At 42.6% G+C, this 20,893-nt stretch overlaps 1 protein-coding gene across 1 annotated transcript in view; it reads right to left on the reverse strand.

Moving 5' to 3' along the window:
* The window catches only part of yes1 (YES proto-oncogene 1, Src family tyrosine kinase), a 29,965-nt gene extending 13,288 nt beyond the window's left edge, over positions 1 to 16,677 (reverse strand). The window contains exons 1-3 of the mRNA XM_080439742.1: positions 16,348 to 16,677; positions 2,143 to 2,433; positions 1,765 to 1,813 (exon numbers count right to left, since the gene is read on the reverse strand). Of these exons, the coding sequence (XP_080295868.1) occupies positions 1,765 to 1,813; positions 2,143 to 2,425 (332 nt within the window). The 5' untranslated portion in view covers positions 2,426 to 2,433; positions 16,348 to 16,677. The remainder of the gene's footprint in view (positions 1 to 1,764; positions 1,814 to 2,142; positions 2,434 to 16,347) is intronic.
* Between the last annotated feature and the right edge of the window lie 4,216 nt (positions 16,678 to 20,893).

Here is a 20,893-nt window from a genome sequence, read left to right on the forward strand (position 1 = left end):
AGATTGGCTATTTTCACAATGTTTGCCTATTTCTTACGTAATTTTTGACAATTTGGCCAATTTGGTATTAAAAAGGTCTTAAAAGTCATCAAAGTGTAACTTTGGGGACCCCCCCAATGTAATTTGGGGAGCCCCCTGGGGGCCCCAACCCCCAGTTTGGGAACCACTGCTGTATTGACACATGGAAAGCTTAGAGATGATTCTCATCGACATGTCTATGGAGTGACAGAATGCAGAATGACAACCCAAGTCTGATGCTTGTCTGAAGGAGGAAATTGGATCTAAACAGCCCCTCAGGATCAGATTAGGGGTCGGGGAGGAAGACGGACAGAGACAGACAGACAGACAGACAGACAGACGTTTCTGTGTATGGACATGGTTGGAGCAATTGTTGCATTTGTTCTTCATTTCAGGACAGGGACCACATCATACACTCGCTTTATATTTCAGACATTTTCTCTACACTGCACCACTTTATTACCGTCACCGATCAATCAGTCAACGCACGTCAATTTGCTTTTTTTGCCAACGTAAACACTATGCCAGGTGTTCTGATTGCAGAATTGTTGGGAGACCCCACGGACTTGATGTATTGTTGTTGGTCTAATTTACATAACAGCTGTTGCTCATAAAGCCATTTCTTATTATTTTTGGGGGGCATTTTATGGTTTAATTAGATAGAGTATATAGAGAGACAGGAAACCTAAGGCAGAGAGAGGGGAGGCACGTGAGACATTACATGATGGGTTCTTGCAACTCATAAGCAGCATATGCTCACAGTGTTCTCTGAGGGGGGTTGAGTACAGAGAACCGGTACCATACTAGAACCGGTACCACCACATCCGATACTACCGATACCGTATAGTGCCGTACCACTAGTACTGTGTAAGTTGTGTGATGATTTAGGCTGATCTAGAATCGGCGCAAAGTAAGGCAGCACTGGCAGCAGGCTGCGTTACTGGGGGACACATTGTTAATATTTGCCGTGGCAAAAGAATACAAAAAGCAATAGCCATAAATGCAACTGACTGTTTCTTGTATAGAAAAGTATCGGTTTTGGCACCGTTTAGGCACTCGCACCATTTTAAAAATACCATCGGTATCGGAGAGACCCCAATCAATAACAAATCCCATCTCTGAGCCACCAGGCACCTCAGAAATGTGCATTTCTAACATTGTTCAGTTGTTGTGCTTTACCACCAGAGACTGACGAAACACAAACTGTTGAGGGCGGGGAAGCAGAAATATTATGCCAAGTACGGCACATAAGTTGAGCAACTTCTTAGGTCTCAGAACAGACAGCACACCTATTTCAGTTTATTCCATTCATAGGCTGTGGACCACAATAAACAGTGTTAATGCTGCAGTCAAGTCAAGTGCAGGTTTTGTTATAAATGGACTGCATTTATATTAGCCTGATTATCAGACTGAAGCTGCGTGGTGTCGGACATTGGCTCCCATGTGTCGGCGATTACAAGGGGGAGGGGATTAGAAATTCCCTAAACCAATCCTAAGGGATCCCCACGCCCACCTCCGACTCTCATTGGACAATACATTTTGTACCAGAGAAGTCCTAGGTTCACATTTACGACACCAGACCAAGAGGCAGTCCACTCAGAGAGTGGGCGGGGTCTATGGTATGGAACCAGGCTACATTTATATAGCTCTTTTCTCCAAAGCGCTTTACATTGTATTTCACGTTCACCCATTCACACATCGATGGCGGAGGAAACCATGCAACCTTCGGAGAGACGGCCGCTCTACCTCCTGGGCCACTGCTGCCCCAGTTGTTGCTCATAAGCACCAGGAACAACTTCATATTTTAATATTATATGTTTAAGCTGATCTCACACCATGCACATCATCTAACTAAAATGTGTTCTTAAACGCACGTCATCTACTATGATGGTGAGCACAGCAATGTTGATGTGACATCGTAAACTTTGGTTTGAAAATACATGCTCAAACTCCCAACTTGATGTATTACCGAGACACAGATTGGAGTCCCTTCTCCAATCTGTGTCTCGGGAATGCATCAAATAATAATATAATAATATTATAATAATAATCAAACAGCATAAGTGCCACCACCATGTGTATCACCCACAGTAAACTAACACAAAAAAACACTAGCAAACTCACTTGCGACAACAGCAGGGAAGGGGCTGCTCACTGACACCGAGGTGAAGGAAGTGGAGGCGCCACCAAACGGCGTCATGACCGACGAAGCCCCTCCGAAAGGTGTCAGAGCGGCGGAGTGGCTATTGTAGCTGTTGTTCTGGCCCTTCATGGCTGGGGAATGACCCATGAGGGTGGGATCGGGTCCATAGTGGCCCATATGAGCACTGAGCGGTGTTGCCGTCGAGTTATCCGGGCGGTACTTGAGCGTCGGGCCCTTGTCCTCTTTGCTCCTGACGCAGCCCATCCTCAAGCCTTGGGAGAGAGGACGGATGGGGAACATTAGCTTCATAGCTTCACTAGATTATCAAAATATACACAAGTGGAATCATTATTACACACCAATACATTCTACTGTGCAGTGTTAATCTGCTATATAAAGTCCAAGTTGCACATCTGTGAGTCTGTGGTGGGCACACACATAATGCCCATAGAACAGTGGTTCCCAAACTTTTTACCTCAAGACCCAAAAGAGAACTTCAGACGTTTGCCTGGGACCCAAACTAGTGAAAACAAGCTCACAACGCGTCGCTTTGTGCCGTGTTGTGAGCTTGTAGATCTGCCATTTTCACTACTTCTTAGATTTTTTGATTTTATTTATGAAATGCTTTTGAAAGATTTAGGAATTATTTTTCATTGATGAAAAGTTGTGATTTGTTTAAACTTTCTTTGTACATATTTTTTTACGTAGGTTACTCGCGACCCATAAAAATGTGCTTGCGACCCACATATAGGTCACGCCCCACTGTTTGGGAAACAGTTCCATGATGATATGTTGTCAATGCAGTGACCCTGGCAGAAAAGGGCAGGCTGATAATGTATAAATGCACAATCTGTGTATGTTTCTGTCTGTCTGTGTTTCCCCAGCGTATCTCAAGAACTGTCCGACTGATCGACTTCAAACTTTGCGGTAGGCTATATTCTTCTGACGTTTAGTCTTGGTGCTGACCAAGTCTGTCTCGACTGAACTGAACTGGTCTGGCTGAATCCCTGTCACATGACTCAAATGCTCAGTCAGCCAAACTGAAACTATATTATCATACTACAGCCTATGGCTATTTCAACTGTCCCTAAAATCAAGCTAGCTATCCACAACACCGATCAGAGCAGCGTAAGAAGCCCCTCAGTGTTCCAGGAGCCTCCAAACTCTGACTGAATGGTCAATTTGTAAAAGATTGTCCATAATTGACACATTTTTGCTGTGAGTGCTGCAATATCACAACAATTACAAATTGATTTCACAAGGACAGGAAGTTGAAGAGGAACACTCCTGTAAATACATTTTGTTGGTAAGCGGGTAAGGGTTTATGGTTATGGGTTATTGAGAATGAACTAGAGTCTCCGCCAGGTCAGGTACGTTATTGTGACCTCCTGGTGGCTATAATAGGCCAATGTGAAAAGGGTGCCATTTCTTCTTGGGCCTTTCATGGCAATCGGACACTGCATTCATTTGAGGCATTTTGTTCGAAAAATGCGTTATGCTAAATTAGACCTGCTGGTGGCGCTATAACAGGCCAATGTGGAAAGGGTGGCATTTCTTCCTTGGCCTAGTGGGAATGTGTGTGTGAAATTGCACGAAAATGGCAAGCTGCGTTCATGATTTGAGGCATTTGGTTCAAAACGGACAGAATCCTTTAAACTTTGGATGCCAACCTTAGCCAATGAGGATGGAATCTGGAAAATCGGACAGATCCGTGTTGATCAAATGACTATAGAGATACTGTGTACCGATTTGCATGACGTTTGGATCTGTAGGAGTACTATAAAAAAATAGGTTTTGCACAAATGGGCCTCCTGGTGGCGCTATAACAGGCGGTTCTGAATTGGTATCCAGGGAGTGTGTGTGCACAGTTTCACAGCGACCGGGCCAACGGTGCCGGAGATTAGCTGCTAACGGACGGACGGACAGGACGGACGGACGGACACACGGACGGACGGACAGGGTGCAAAACATTCAAGTCATCATCCTGTAGATCTCAATATGGACCGCCAATATTCTTTACACGATTAGATTATTGAGACAGCATCTTTGTGTCAGTGCTGGGTCCTCAATGTTTCACCTCTGTTCAGCACACGATAATGGGTTAAGAATGAATTCTCTACAACACAGTGTGTGTGTGTGTGTGTGTGTGTGTGTGTGTGTGTGTGTGTGTGTGTGTGTGTGTGTGTGTGTGTGTGTGTGTGTGTGTGTGTCACAGTGATCAGAGGAATGCGGTGCCTGGGAGGGACAGGTGACTCAGCTTCAGACATGACCTGGTGAACAACACTTCAAAGCGTGTGCATTCTTTACCCACGCACCTGTGTGTCTAATGATAACATTAGAGAACACGCTGCCTGCCAGCTCGTGACAGATGAGCTTCCGGCAATCCCCATTTCTGATGACTCAGACTTTAAGATTTCTTACAACAGTTTCACTACTATAAGTGAGAAGTTGACTGGTAGTGAGGTTGGTGGCAATTCATTCATACTTTAGATGCAAAGAGTAAAAAAGATGTGATGATAAGGCAAGGAGAAATAATGGACCAACGGCCCCACCATCGGGGGTTTCCCTACTAATATAATACTTACGCAGCAGCACAGCACCTAGTTGTGCACAGCGCCCAAGCTGAACAAATGGGAAATATGGAAAAAAGAAAAGTTTTAATATGCAGCACACAGGAAAAAAAATAAAGAGTGTGTGTGTGTGTGTACTGGGTCACTACCGGAACAACAACTTGGCTTATGAAGAACACCAATCTAACGCAACCATATGAGGGAGTGAGTAGTCAATCTATAAGTCTAGTTATTTGAGATGGATGGTTTATTGATCGACTTTCAGCTCTACACAATATTGACCGAAAAGCAATCGCTGAGGCAGCAGAAATGGAGGGAGATGAAGAGGGGATATATGGTAAAAAGGAGGAGGAGAGGATGTGGGTTGAAAAGAGACAGGGTGAGTAAAGGCGTGGGAATGGAGTAATGGAGAGAGAGAGAGAGAGAGAGAGAGAAAGAGAGAGCGAGCACGAGCGCGGAGAAGAGAGATATTGGGGGAGGGGAGGATTAACGGTAAAAGATAATGTGGTGGGTTGAAATGTGAGAAAGTGAGATGCAGACTGATAGCCATCTGCGGATGTTGGGATTGTTTGCACACAAAAGCAGCGCTGCCCCTGTAGTACATATAGAGTATTAACAATGTGTACAGTACATTGTCCCTGTAGTACCGGTGTATTAACAATGTCTACAGTACACATAGTTGTCTTTGGACTGGCCTCATTCTATTCAGGGTTACGTTGTTTTGACAGCATGTGACCAGAATCAAATTGAATTAGAAAATAGTCTTGCGTTGCTTTTAAGCTGTGTGTAGTACAGGGTGGGCGGGTGGCTTTCACTAAAACGAAGATTATTCGGAAATGAATCATCTTGTTATTTATTATTATTTATAAATAAATAATTACCGGTATTCAGAAAAGACATTCTGAGAATTTCAGAAAAGAAAACTAAATGAACAATCAAATACATCTTCTGGAACTAGTAACATTGGTGCAGAACCATACCTATCTATCAACTAAAGCTTAAATGCTAAAGCATTCGTCAGTTTGTCATTTTCAGTAAACGACACCATCGTACCACAAATAATAAGCCCAAATTAGACTAAAGAAGGATGAGAGAAAGCATAAACATGTAGGCTATCTGAAAATGTTACCCCAGGACTTATGAGCATGGAATGCTTGTCACAGAATGCTGAATCACTGCCTTCACATTGCAAACTAAGGTCACACTAAGGTAACAAATGACATCCGAACAGAAGCTACTGACTTGAGAAAAGAAGCTAGTACAAACCTGAACAGCACCTTTGACCCTGTATTGACCTGCATGTCAACCTTTCCATACTCTCAAATGCCAACACCACTCTATGCTGAGGAGTCATTAGGGCTGTCACTGTGGCCCCTGTGCACACCGCCTCAACATCAGTGTTGGTAAGTGTAGAGCATTTTGTCTGAGATGTTACTACGGTCACTACACACCAAACTGAGTTGTCCTGACTACTACAGACTAATGCCGGAAGATCGGTCAGGTCAGATGTCAAGGTGTAAGTTGCTGTGTTATGTACGCCATTTACACATTGCACGCACGCACAGACAGTCAGCGCTGTTGTGAGAGGAAACAACTCCATGCCAGGAGGTGGCAGTAATCTGCAGGAATCTGCAGTGTAATGACAACCCGGAAGGCTATTGAGCAACAAAAACAAACGGATGAAGGCTTTTCAATCGGAATTATTCGTATGACAATTAATTGTCAAGTCAAATCCATGATCGTGACAACCCTACATGAGAAAGCATGTATCGCACTTGTTTTGAAGTGCTGTCTGACATGAAACCATTTTGCTGAATCAACAAAGGATTTCTTTGCATGCATTGTAGGATAATCATGAAGCAAGCATGGTTGCAAAATGCACTACTTTACTTTTCTGCATATAAAATATTTGGTTATTTGAATATTATTGGCAGCTAAAATTGTTGACCTGTTATGATCATCTTGGCAGGCATTAGCCAACTACTTTGGCACAGTCCAAGGGCTGGCCTGGTGTGAAATACAAAACTTATCTTGGGGCATTAGGATGATTTATTCATAAGACAACAAGACTGCCATTGATAAAAATGGCTACCAACCAGGCTTTTTTGAAATGCTTCCTCTCAAATGATATGCTACATGGTGAGTGAACAACGTAGTCTTCACAGAGAACCACGGAGTGAACAAAAGGAGATTCCTCTGAGGCGGAGGCTGACATTTTGTCAGTGTCTCTAGCCTCTATGGTATGCTGACCCCAAGCCCCTCTGGCTCTTTCCCATAATAAGCACTGCATTGATTTACATTTCTGTCACCACAATCTTCTCAAGCGTTGTGTGAGTCATTAATCAATCCCAATTTTCTTAACAGAGCGACTCCAAACAGCCTTAATTTGAATTAAGAAACTTTACCTCTGCAAAATAAAATAGCATTCTCCCTACAGAAGCAGGCTTTTGGTAAAAAGCCATTCATCTCAACAAAAGATAAGGATTTAACACAGTGACTTGTGGTATTCCCCTGGAGCTCAGGGCACTCCCAACAGCTCTCCCTCCCTGGCCTGGACTATTGAATCTATGCACATGCTAACACCAAACATCTGAAATGTTAATGAGTCAGGCCTATTGCCAGAGGCACCCAAATGGGACATGTAAACAGATGTAAATGAGCAGTCCTTTGATCAATCACAAGTACTCTTCTTACCAAGATGTCTCTACAGACAGCAGTTAGTAATTCAGAAACTTACAGTCTGCCAACATTAGGCTGTGAAAAGGGGAGATTTTCTGGGGTATCTGCAAATTGCCCGCCTCAACATCCCACCCCCAACCTACACTACAAATGAATAGAATAAATACAAGGATGTGAAAGTAAAATCACACCGTTGTGTGACTAAGTAAAATAGGGCTTAGGGCCGGGAGGGTTGCTGGACATGACCGTGCCGCTCCTGCACACAAAAAAACGAATATTGCCATTTAGTCCCCCGCAAAGTACCCCAACATTTCCGTCCAGTTGTATAAGCCTGCAATATCTCCATTGTGATCTAAAAACTAAAGTAACATTACAAAACAGAATGAGAGAGTGAGCGCGTGCAAGGGGGGGCTGTTTATTTGAGAGGAATTGCAGAGAGAGAGAGAGAGAGAGAGAGAGAGAGAGAGAGAGAGACTGGTGTTATTATAAAACACTTAGAACACGTGCACTCCTTCTCTGTTGCAGCCAGGGTTATTTTTTGTATAGGTTGCAGGTATGAGGGGATATTCCTTTGTCACTTACTGTAGGCCTATAGAGTAGGCCTACAACGCCTACAACATAAAGGTTTGTCGTCAAGAATGGAATACGTTTTTTATCACTGTGATCGACCGAGGAAATGCTTCTGAATTGCATTGCGCATAGCTGGTTCAGGTTGACTTGTTTGTTTCATTGAGTGAGAGAGACACACACAGAAAGATAATTATTTAATGACAATCAATAGCGTCCTGTCTAGGTCTCGCGCATATATCACAGGAGCCTTGCACGTTTTCGTGAGACGTCGGTTAAAATGAATTAGAACTAGAAAAAGTGCTCCTCGAAACACAGGTCTCCTCCAGGTCAGGTAGGTTATTGTGGGCCAGCAATGTTCGGAATTCTCCAGGATGGAATATGGAAAATCGGACAGAACCATCTTGATCCCTTGACTATAGAGATAATGTGTACCGAATTGCACTTGCGCTATAATAGGGCAATGTTAAGGGTGGCATTTGTTCCTCACTGTAGTGCAAATGTGCGTGCAAAGTTTCACCCCATCGGACGCTGCGTTGATGATTTGCGGCATTTTGTTCAAAATGGGCCACTCCTGCAAACTTTAGATGTCAATCTTAGCCAATCAAGATGGAATATGAAAAATCAAACCGATCCGTCATGATCACATGACTATAGACATTATGTGTACCGATTTGCGTGAAATTTGCATACAATCTGAAGGCTTAATATCAAAAAGATTGTTTTACATAAGTCGGCCTCCTGGTGGCGCTATAAAAGGTAGATGTGAGAAATGCAGGGCAAAGCCTTTTCCTTGGCCTCTAGAGAGTGTGCATACAAAGTTTTACACAGATCGGTGCAGTTATAGGTAAAAACACGAATCGGCCTGTTATAGCGCCATGAGGCTGATTTGAAACATTTCAAGAAGCATTTCTTCCTCAGCCTAGTGGGAATGTGTGTGGAAAATTTCACGGAAATTGCAAGCTGTGTTCATGATTTGAGGCATTTTGTTCAAAACGGAGCACTTCTGAAAACTTTGGAAGCCAATTTTAGCCAATCAGGATGAAATATGAAAAATCTGAAAGATTAGTTTGGTTTTACGACTATAGAGATACTGTGTACCGATTTGCGGGATGTTTGGACAAAATCTGTAGGAGTACCGTCAAATAATGTGTTTTGCACAAATCAGCCTCCTGGTGGCGCTATAAAAGGCCCATGTGAAAAATGTGGGGCAGAGGTTCTGCTCTGGCATCCAGGGAGTGTGTGTGCACAGTTTTGCTGCGATCAACCTTTTCATCCACGCCATGGAAGGTAGTTAGTTATTGCTCCACACTCCCTAGGAGCAGGGAGGGTGGGGCGGGCTTTTTAAGTCCTCCAATTGTCGGACGGACACACACACACACACACGCACACGCACACGCACACGCACACGTTTTGGAAGTAAAAGATCAACATAAACAACTCATAATATAACGTTACTCCAGATGAACGTTGAGTAGAGTTGTCAGTGTTTACCAGAGTGGTGAAAGCTGCTAAAACTGTGATTATGCAATCGCATTTTTACCGCATAATCAGCAAAATGGCGCATAATTATGCGGTGGTAAAGTTTTTTCAAAAAGGCCGCATCGCATAATATGCGCATCGCATAATGTGCGCATCGCATATTTTCGCATATCCTGTCACAACATACAGCCTAGTAAACGTATACTAGGCTGTATGTTGTGACAGGATACAGTATACGTTTACTAGGCTGTATGTTGTGACAGGATACAGTATACATTTACTAGGCTGTATGTTGTGACAGGATACGGTATACGTTTACTAGGCTGTATGTTGTGACAGGATACAGTATACGTATATGTGGCTCTCGGTTACTTGAATGAATCTTTCAGATACTCCAGGCTGGCAGAGGTGTTGCAGGGGGGACATCCCCCTCTTCATTATAAGCCTGGACAATGCTTTAAGACATCAGTGGAGGAGGGGAGCAAGAACTGGGCTTCACTACTACAACTAGGAGGTCTAGATGGCTCCCTGATGTAGTCTTTTTAATACACACACACACACACACACACACACACACACACACACGTCAATGCCCAGAAGACTGAGGTTCTCACCTACAGTGTAACACCCTCCCAGACCATCCACCTCTAATAAAGTACTGGTGAAGCCAACCAGATGTATGGAGGATGGAGATGGCGGGAGTCGCCGCTGAAAGGCTCATCCGAGGATGCCCTGCCCTAGAAAACGAGATCTGGAGATCTCTCTCTATCCATGGGTTTGTCTGCATGGGGGATTCCTCCGAAGACTTGGTCCGCACGGTCGAACAGTCGTGCTCTGTCGTACACTGAACTTTGTAACATTATTAATAATAAAAAATCTGTCTTTTTAGGCTTGTGTGGCTTTTTAGGCTTCGTAAACAAAAGGTGCACAGGGCAGATATGACAAATAACTTGCATAATTCAATAACTTTATACTTAAAAAAAACATGAATAGTGGAAATAGCAGTCTGCTATTTCCACTATTTTCTTTAATGTTTGAAAACATATTAACATTTTTCAACATGGAAATGATTATGACGATTATCTGAAAAAGTATTGCGATTATCTCAAATACTTGCGATTAGGCGATCAAGTAATAATTGTGACATACCTAATTTTTCCTTTAACTTTGCTAGATGCTGCTGCAGTTTATGTTGTATGCTGTTAGTGTCATGTGCTGATGTGGTTCAAGATGTAGCTCTGTTGGGGCCCGGTGTGGCTGTGGAACATGTTCAGTGACTGTTTGTTTGTGGCTCTGGAATTGAAGGCATGTCGGCTGTGTTGTGGCTGTTATTGGAAGAGTGAGTGAGTGAGTGAGTGAGTGAGTGAGTGAGTGAGTGAGTGAGAGAATTTGCATTATTAAGACATAGGCCTCTGTAAATCCGGGCCTGGACCTGGTCATTTGAAAGGTCACTTTTTGGTAGGTACCAAAAGGTCAAGGGGACTCTGTAAATCCGTGCCTGGACTTGGTCATTTGACCTTTCACACTAGTCACTGCAGCTACATTCATCAAGATAATCTACTTTTTCATTTAAAAGTTTAATTGGAGGAAGAAGAATTTCACAAAACTATTTTACAAAATGGTCAACTTAGCTTCTTCGTCAGCCACTTCGTTTTGAACAGTGGAAGGTTATTGACTTGAATGCAACGCTTATTTCCTATGATGCAGCTCAAGTGGGACACAAACACACCACACCGTCACCGCCTGTCATCGGCTTGGCCTTGGACTTTTGCTTTCCTCATGGACGTACCGGTACCTGTAGATTGTATCAGTAAATAACCTTTGAGGACTATATGTTTGAACTTGACACCTGCCGATACTCTGCACCTCAATCTTCATGTACATGCACATGCACTGATACTGAAAGGTTCTGGTGTAAGCAGCTAATAATATCCTATTGCCTCAGCAGAATGAACAATCCTTCATTAACCCATTAAGACCTGAAGCCGATTCTACAAAATGTCTTCTAAATCCCTTTCTGAAAAAGCATAGGTTTCTATATCAGTGGTGCTCAAACTTTTTCATGTCATGGACCCACAGAATTATATGTATTTGGCCACCTACCCCCAGCTCAAAATATTTCCCAGGGACCCCCAGAAGCAAAGATTTGAGTAAAAAAAGTTGCTTTAAAACAATATATATTCAAGGATTTGCGCACATTTTCATGATTTTTCAAAAATAGCAGATCTACAAGTTCGTAGCGCGGCACTCGGTATTTTAATGGGAATACTTTTGTACTTTTACTCAAGTACATTTTGAATACCAGACTTTTACTTGTAACAGAGTATTTCTATATGCAGTATTGATACTTTTACTTAATCCATTTTGGGCGGGAACCCCTTTTTGTAACTCTCCCTTTCAGGACGGGAACCCCTATTGGGGTTCTTGTTGCTATGTACAGTATATAGAGCATCGCAGTTCCCGCCCACTTCCTGGTTTTTCCTGGTGCCGGAAGGAAAAACTCAATGCATTTTTCCCATTGACATTTCCAAAAATATTTATATCAATTAATTTAAGCCTAGAATCAAGCCATCCAGGGTCCTGGTGAATCATGACCATAAAACGTATTTTATATTTAATTATGTGATATACTATATTTAATAAATACCCTTTGTTTTGCCGTTTTCAAAAAAAAATAATCACAGAATCAAACGTTTTATGGTCATGATTCACCAGGACCCTGGATGGCTTGATTCTAGGCTTAAATTAATTGATATAAATATTTTTGGAAATGTCAATGGGAAAAATGCATTGAGTATTTTGCGGTGGAACCCGGAAGGGGCGGGAACTGCGATGCTCTATAGCAACACATATTTGTTGTAATTTTTTAGAAAACTTAGGTCAGGATTTAGAAGGCGTTTTAGAATCGGCCTCAGGTCTAAATGGGTTAAGTACAAAATGTGAGTACTTTTTCCACCACTGGTCAGGACTGACTTGTGTCTCTGCCCATTTTCTGTCTGAATAAAAGCTTCACATTTTTTAATTGAAATTACCGTGTCTTCAATGACAACTAGCACGATGGGAAGACCACAGGTGTCAATTAGACTCTGCTGCCGGCTCAGAACAGTTATCAAGGGGGAATGATGGGGAAACATTTCCACCCTGAACAGCTTGAGATAACAATGAGAAACAGAATGACACTCTAGATACATCGGTCTCAAATAGTCACGACACAAGTTCATTTTGTTGCACATGCCTGTCATGATTGGTCAAATTAGTGGGGAAAGAATAGTGGTTGTTCTGTGTGCCAAATGTTTTAAAGTATCAAAACCCCTGAAAATCACTGCAAAATTAAAGTGTGATAGAATGTCCAATGTCCATCATCAATGTCTATAGTCCATCAATCCATTCTTGATCTACAAGCCATGAGGAAAGGCCTTGAAGTTGAAAGAGTCAGTTGCCTCATCAATGGTAAGCTTGATCATTAAGAAAACATTAGTTGGTCTCTTCACATGGTTTGTGCAGTTCTACAGAACCAACTCTCTGTTAACCTGAAAAAATAGCATCCCTATTCTGGGCATGTCATAATAGGCAAACATTCAGCAAAAATAAGGGAACATTCGGGAAAAAAATGCAGATCTTACAAGCTCACAACTGAGCTTGAAGGTCGGCTATTTAGGGTTTTAAGATCTAATAGCACAGGAGGTACAGTAAGTTAATGGGATACATTCTGGCAGCCAAATAAGGTTTGTGTGAGCCACCCAACAAGAACAAGCATGACTTGAGCCCACATTCTGACTATACTAATCAGATACGTTGCAACCTCTGGGTGTTCTCTGGGAGAGGCCTTGCAACCTTTGAGCATAATTACGTCTTGTGTAATGTTTGCAGTTACTCAGGACAGAACTTGGATGTACCGCCCATTTTGACGTCCTGTACAGTTGTTGTTGTCGTGGGGAAACGTAGCTTCCAATACTGACGTAAAACCTTTTGAAAATCAATTAAAATGACAGAAACTATCAAGAACGTACTAGTCAAGGCTACTCTACGGGATCATTATTTAGCTTTGAATCACATCAGTTCGTCCCTAAACTATCTACTATCACTCTCCCACACACCCACACAAGTTTTTTAAATATATATATATATAAGAAACAGGTCTTCTCCAGACAGGTCTTCTATTGGTATCAAAATGTACTTAAAAGTACCAAAAGTAAAAATACCAAAATGTTTGAAAATAGCAGATCTACAAGCTCACAACTGTTGTGAGCTTGTAGATCGGCTATTTTCAAATATCCTATGTATAAAATATGGCTGAAGTGGTTGATGTGTGTTTTATAAAATAATGATTTATATCTGAAAAGTAACTAGTAACTAAAGTTTTCAAATAATTGTAGTGGGGTAAAAGTACAATATTTGCCTCTGAGATGTAGTGGAGTAGAAGTAAAAGTACTGCAAATTGGAAATACTCCAGTAAAGTAAAAGTACCTCAAAATTGTACTTAGTTACTTCACCACTGGAAGAAGGTGTGCCCTAACTTTAGGAGGGGCCAGGCCTTAGTGCACTACCACAGAGTGTGCCAGTCAGTGTGATTACCGAGTTACATTTTGGTGTTGCAGCCCTTAGTGACTATAAGGGCTGCTGTGCCACAATGTAACTCAGTAATTACACTGACTGGCACACTCTGCATGGCATAGTAGTACGGTCTTATCGTCAGGGCACCCTGCCATCTCTGCCTATCTGAGTAAGTAGAGGGGGCTGGTTGGGGGGGGGGGGGGGGGGACTTCCTTCCGAACCCATTCATAACTCAGAGGCCACCTGCTGTGCCTGTCAAAGCCTAGACTAGTGAGACTAGAGAGAGAAAGCCTGATTTGTTCTTGTCCTGTGCCAAAAATAGATCAACAGGGTTACAACGCTTCGCGGATGCGATGCGCCGTGAGTTTGTAGATCTGTTATTTTCCGAGTGCAACACGTGTATAAATTAAGCACTAAGGCAGAGCCATCTTCAACATACAAAAAGAAGAGGCCTCCTTCTACTTGTCCTCTCATTTCACTAAACCAGCACGGAAGAGGGACAACATATTGAACAGAACAGCAAATATGGCTTACACTTATGATGTTGGTTGAGTCTGCTAGAATATGATGTAATTCAAAAGTGCATTGTGAGTCCTTGCTTGTTGTTGGAAATCTAGCCATTTGAAATCGTATTTATTTAGCCAATATCTATACATACATATATATATTTTTTGAAAGGTCAGATACCATTAGAAGTGGTGTTCCGATGAGAATAAGGATGGTACTATGATTGTTCATGACTCTCACTCCATTCGGAGGCTTTAGTCCCTGTTGCCCAGCCAACACCACCTGTTAGGGCTCCTCACTCCACTGTGTGCCAGCAAGGCTTCCAGTCACCACTCACCGTCCACTCCAGCTCTCTCTGTGTGTGTGTGTGTGTGTGTGTGTGTGTGTGTGTGTGTGTGTGTGTGTGTGTGTGTGTGTGTGTGTGTGTGTGTGTGTGTGTGTGTGTGTACGAGACGAGGGACTATCCATCCAGGTTGTAGCCTACTCGCAGAGGATTACCACCATGGAGAGGGATTACTATGGCACATGAGCCCAAGAAACAGGGGCACGCACACACACACACACACAACATGGATACGTTGCCCACTACCCACACACAAGCTACGTGTAAACATTACAGACCTGCACTCTTTCTACCCCACTCAACTACACACCAGCACTAAAATGCTGTGGAGTCGCTCATTTCAGTTGAAGAGTTGTTTTTACTTGGGTATGTTGTTAGTAGGATGGTGTATTTACTATGTTGTTAGTAGGATAGTGTATTTACTATGTTGCTAGTAGAATAGGGTATTTACTATGTTGTTAGTAGGATAGTGTATTTACTAGTATGTTGTTAGTAGAATAGTGTATTTACTATGTTGTTAGGATAGTGTATAGACGGCTATTGACATTTTGTAGGGGCCTAGCAGGGGTCTTCTACGTTTTCCAGCCCAAGGACCCCCCATCTGAGAGAGATATGAAGCAGGGACCCTCACTACACATTGTGTAAAATTGTGTTGCAGATTAAACTTTTTCATAGATAGTTGGATTCATGCTAATGTGTATTTTCAGATAGTTAACCCTTTAAACCCTCAATATTTAGTCAACTTGACCATTGGCGCTGTGCTTGGTCAGCTCTTTTTCCCCTCTACACCAGCTCTCCGAAAATAGCAGATCTACAAGCTCACAAGCTTATAGATCTGCTATTTTCGGCTAATGTTCAACATCACACAAAGATTTGGCGGACCCCCTGTAGTAAGTCTGAGGACCCCATAGGGGATTCCGGACCCCCTGGCCAATAGTATCTTATTCAGGGAGAAGTGATATCTTGATGCTGTGGCCTATCCTATACCACAACTAACTAGGGCCTGTATCAGCACATCCTTGGTCACTGTTGACTTTAAACTTGTGTGTGGAACTGTGGAAGAAACACACACACACACACACATGTAAAATCGTCACGGTCAGAAGCCGAAAGAATCCTACCAATCGCAATTCGCTACATTGTGTTTATATCAACACAGTGCGAAGCTTTTAAAACGCAAAGATGATACATTGTTACAAAGTAGCCAACATGCTGTGACTGAGTGAGAAGTGAGAACTCTTGATCTTTGTCCCAACTTTCTCCGATTCATTGTTGCCCCAAGTCCGAAAAGGCCTTGTATACGTAACTTACCAGATAAAGATGATACATTGTTACAAAGATGTTACAAAGTAGCCAACATGCTGTGAGAAGAACTCTTGATCTTTGTCCCAACTTTCTCCGATTCATTGGCCCAAGTACGAAAAGGCCTTGTATACGTAACTTACCAGCTAAATAACATATATATGTTCTTAGGTGTCTCTTACCTTAAAAAAACTAACTTTGCTGTGTTGTATTTGGGCTACATACGTCCTCCGGAGGGTCCTTTTCTTCCACGTATTTTTTTGATCGTACAATCCGAAAGGAATCACCCGACCGACCGACGTGGAATCAGTCCTCGATCTGTCCCATACCGACTCCCAGCTCCATACAGGGGACTTTAACCACACCGAGTCTTCTATTGAGGTCCACTAAATCCGCATACGATTCCAATCGGCATCGCTTTCCAGATGATATACGGGGATAAAGGCCACGCAAAATGGTCAAATAAATCACTGATCACGGCCTGAAAACAGCGAGTGTGGAAGCCGGTTGAATCTCAGCAACATAACAATAGCCACTACGGCCAGTGTGTTGCCAGATGTTGTGAGAGAAACAAGCAACCAGGTCTAGGAAAACAAGCCAAAAAGAAGCAACTAGGGCACTGCCACTAGGACTAGGCGATTGTGAGCGCTTTATTTTTTTTTATCTTGAAATAAAATCTGGAATATTTGGAATATCTTTGAAACATTCTAACAACACGAAGCTGGTAGGCTACGGCTTCCCGCTCCCTGGCACAACACATTTTCAAATGGGGGTCAGGGACAAAATAAATACAATACATTAATGTGGGGGTCCATGTTTGACATGAAAATATTTGAGAACCACAGTTTGAAATAATTTAAAAATGGCGAAGGAAGCCCAAATAAGCAACTACACTTTAAAAACAGGCCCAAAAACCCGCGCAACTACCAATATTTACAAGCAACTTACCAGAAAAACAAGCTCAAAGTCGCTTATAATAAGCGGACATGGCAACGCTGACTACAGCCTACAGCGAGGAGCCGATGAGACCAAAGGGAGGAATCATTCCCTCTATTGAATGGTTTTCCCCTGTGCCCAGCATGCCCAACTGTAGTCCAATATGGCCGATTGGCCGACATACATTACACACTTTGTAAGATTTGGACAGTATAAGCGGTACCCTCGCCGAATAGTTAAGTAATGATGCAAACTAAGCATTCAATCTTATAAGAAGAATGAGGTTAGGTTACACCTACAATACAGACAAATACCCACATTGTGACTTAACCGTTGAACCTTCTCCAATTTCTTGTGCAATGTGTAGATATTTGGCGCCCTCTAGAGGCCTCGTGCTACTGCAACATCGACATTTTTCCCCACCCCAGGCTTTTTGTACTAAAATATACTGTACTTACTGTACTGTAAAATATATGTTTTTGTGTTTTAATTACATTTTTATTTAATCTTATTCATTATTAATTGATTAATTGATTAATTCATTCGTTTATGTATGGTTAAAAAGTTACAGCTCTAGGCGTATTCTGATTTTTGAAAAAATGCTTTAGGCTGTTTGTTCAGTAACAGGGGTCTCCCCCAGAGAATGAAAGAAAGACTAAATTGTAATCGTAATTATTTCAGAGTTATTTGCTGACCCCTACTGACTAAAGTGCACACTTACACTATATTACGAATAGTAATAGCTAGGCCTACATTAGTGCCTAGTATAAACATTGCAAGTTGGGAATGCCAGCTACAATAGCCGTTTTACCCCGTGTCAGAGTACTCGTTTTACCTGTCTGTCTGTCTGTCTGTCTGTCTGTGTCCCTTTTATGCACATAAATAAGAGTGTAACTCTACATAAGGGCATAAAGGAGACAGACAGATAGAGACAGACAGATAGCTCCATCTCGAAAGTCATGGAAAAATAGTCTATGAACAGGTCGATAAGTATCTTGCCGAGAAAAATCTAATCTACAAATTCCAATCTGGTTTCAGAACAAACCACTCCACTGACACATGCCTTCTCTATTTGAACGACTCTATCAAACAAGATGTCGACAAGGGCAAATATTGCGGCATGGTCATTCTGGACCTCCAGGAGGCCTTTGACACCGTTAATCACCCAATTATGATCAATAAGCTCAAAGCAATAGGTTTTGATGATACGTCAGTGAACTGGATGAGATCCTACCTGGAAGGGAGGGAGCAAGTGGTGGAAGTAAACGGCACCCAGTCCCCCCCCCCCTCCCTGTGACTTGTGGTGTCCCACAAGGAAGTATACTAGGACCTTTACTGTTCCTGATATATGTGAATGATATGTCATCAGCCTGCGACTGCAAACTGTTCCTGTTCGCAGATGACTCGGCCCTGCTAGTCTCGGACAGGGACAGGCTGCAGGTTTAGAAAACTCTCAGCTCCGAACTCAACAAGATCTGCATCTGGCTCTCTGACAACAAACTTTCATTACACCTGGGTAAAACTGAATCCATCCTCTTTGGGTCCAGTCCTAACCTTAACAAGGCAGAGAGTTTCACGATCAAAGTGGGTGATGATGTCATCAAAAGAAAGGATGAAATCACCTACCCGGGCTCCATCTTGGAGGAAAACCTCTCTGGTAACAAAAACGCCGAAAAAGTGATCAAAAATGTCAACCAAACAACACGCTATTTGTGGAGGATTGATCGTCTAGTCAGTAAGAATACTCTGAAGATTCTTGCAGGGGCCCTCATTCAAGGTCATTATGATTATGCATGCACTTCATGCATCACAACACCTCCAAGGCCTTAAAAACAAGGCTCCAAACATCCCAAAACAAACTTGTAAGGCTACTTCTTGGCCTCAATCACAAAACCCATCTAACCCCTGCTCATTTTGCTAGGATTGGATGGCTTAGGGTTGAGAACAGAGTACAGCAACTTGCTATGGGCCTGGTTTTCAAGATACACCACAACATTGGGATCCCCCTGTATTTGTCAAAATACTGTACTTCCAAAATGTTAATGAAGTCCATGATCATAACACCAGAGGCAGCTCCACAAATCATGTTCAACCCAGATTTGGCTCAACTAAGGGAATGAACTCGTTCTCATGCTATTCATCAAAAATGTGGAATGCCCTACCAAAAGGACTAAAGGAGTGTAAAACCCTACTCACTTTCAAAACTGCCCTAAAGATACACCTTCAGGAGGCTGCAATTCGAAAATGGCCCCTGTCTAAGTCTTAACCTACCCCCTCCCCTCCTTCATTTTCCTCTTTTGTATATATATATTTTTTTTCTCTCTTCATACCAGTAACCTGAAAGCTGATATGACATTCTGTATAGTAGTGTGTATATCTGTCTGCCTCTTATATGACATCATGATTTGTGTGCATGGGGTTCTCATCTTAAACAATTAGTGCTTATAATGAGAGTTCCAGTTTAGTAGACCTTGTATTGTGAATTTGTACTTCCATGTATACTGTTATGTACTATTCTCATGTCTTACTAAATAAACTACATCAATCAATCAATACAGAATTTCTGTAACAGAGATTTCTGTATCTGTCTGTCTATGTCCCTTTTATGCCCATAGAGTTACGTGTCAGGCATGCCCAAATGTGGAGTCTAGGTCAGTCTATGACAGTGTGCTCCAGATGGTGATTTGTGGTTTCATCTATATTTTAGGGGTCCGCTGATCGACCGACATACCACTTGGCGCATCAAGGTCTTTGGTGAGTTTGAAGCTGGTTGGTCCCATATATGGGCATGATCAATCAATTTAATTTGACGACCACGACCAGTATGTATTGCATTGGCACCACTGACGGTTTAAGACTCACAGCCTGTGAGGGGCGTGGGGGCCCCTCAAAGATATTAGACCCTGTGAGTCACAGGGGCTAATTATCTTTGAGGGGCCCCCCACGCTACCCAGAATGGGCAGTCAGGTGGGGACGCTAACACAGTACTCGGATTGTAAGGCATTTGTAGGTTAAGAGAGCACCTGTTTACAGAATTTATACAGTCTAAAATGGCCCCACAGGAGGGCTAGGGCCTCTGTTGTGGACATATTGGAGGGACCTTGTACACTTTGTAACTCTCCAATACATAGGTATTGGAGAGTTAACCTATTACATCCTATATTAAAATTGTCTTAAGGTCACCGGCAGGCAGACCACGTCCTCACACTCATGTCACCATGACTCAGCCATAACCATATAAGGAGTTCCCAATGCAGCTACATCCAAATATGGAGTGTGTTGTCTAACCTCAATGTGTCATCATGGCATCAAACCACTCAGTCAGCTCCGTATATGGGCACAAAAGGGGGCATATACCCATATGGGCATATACTGATGACATTAGGGATCTCCATATAAGGGCAATGGGCATGAAAAGGACTGACAGATATAGATATCTCCATATATGGGCATAATATCAGTCTGATAGGTGGTGTGACATACCACAATAGCGCTCCACGTAATGGTCCGAACCTCTAGTTTTAATAAATTGTCATTGAGGGGCTCAATGACAACTGACAAGCCTTGTGGCCCTTGGCTCAATTTGAGCCTCGTGGCCCAAGGGCCCCGGGTACTCTGTTACACCACCACCGTGTCACTCGAAAAGACAGCAGCTGGATTCAAAGCTAGGATCTTGTATGGTATTCTCTTCTCCACATGATGGCGCCATTTGATCAGCCTTGCAGTCCGTGATTGAGCCACGATATCAACAGCCTATTCTCGTTGAAACATATGGTTTTAGGTGATTTTCTC

The sequence above is a fragment of the Gymnoscopelus braueri genome, assembly GCF_963280865.1.
Source record: "Gymnoscopelus braueri genome assembly, chromosome: 10".
Taxonomy (NCBI): domain Eukaryota; kingdom Metazoa; phylum Chordata; class Actinopteri; order Myctophiformes; family Myctophidae; genus Gymnoscopelus; species Gymnoscopelus braueri.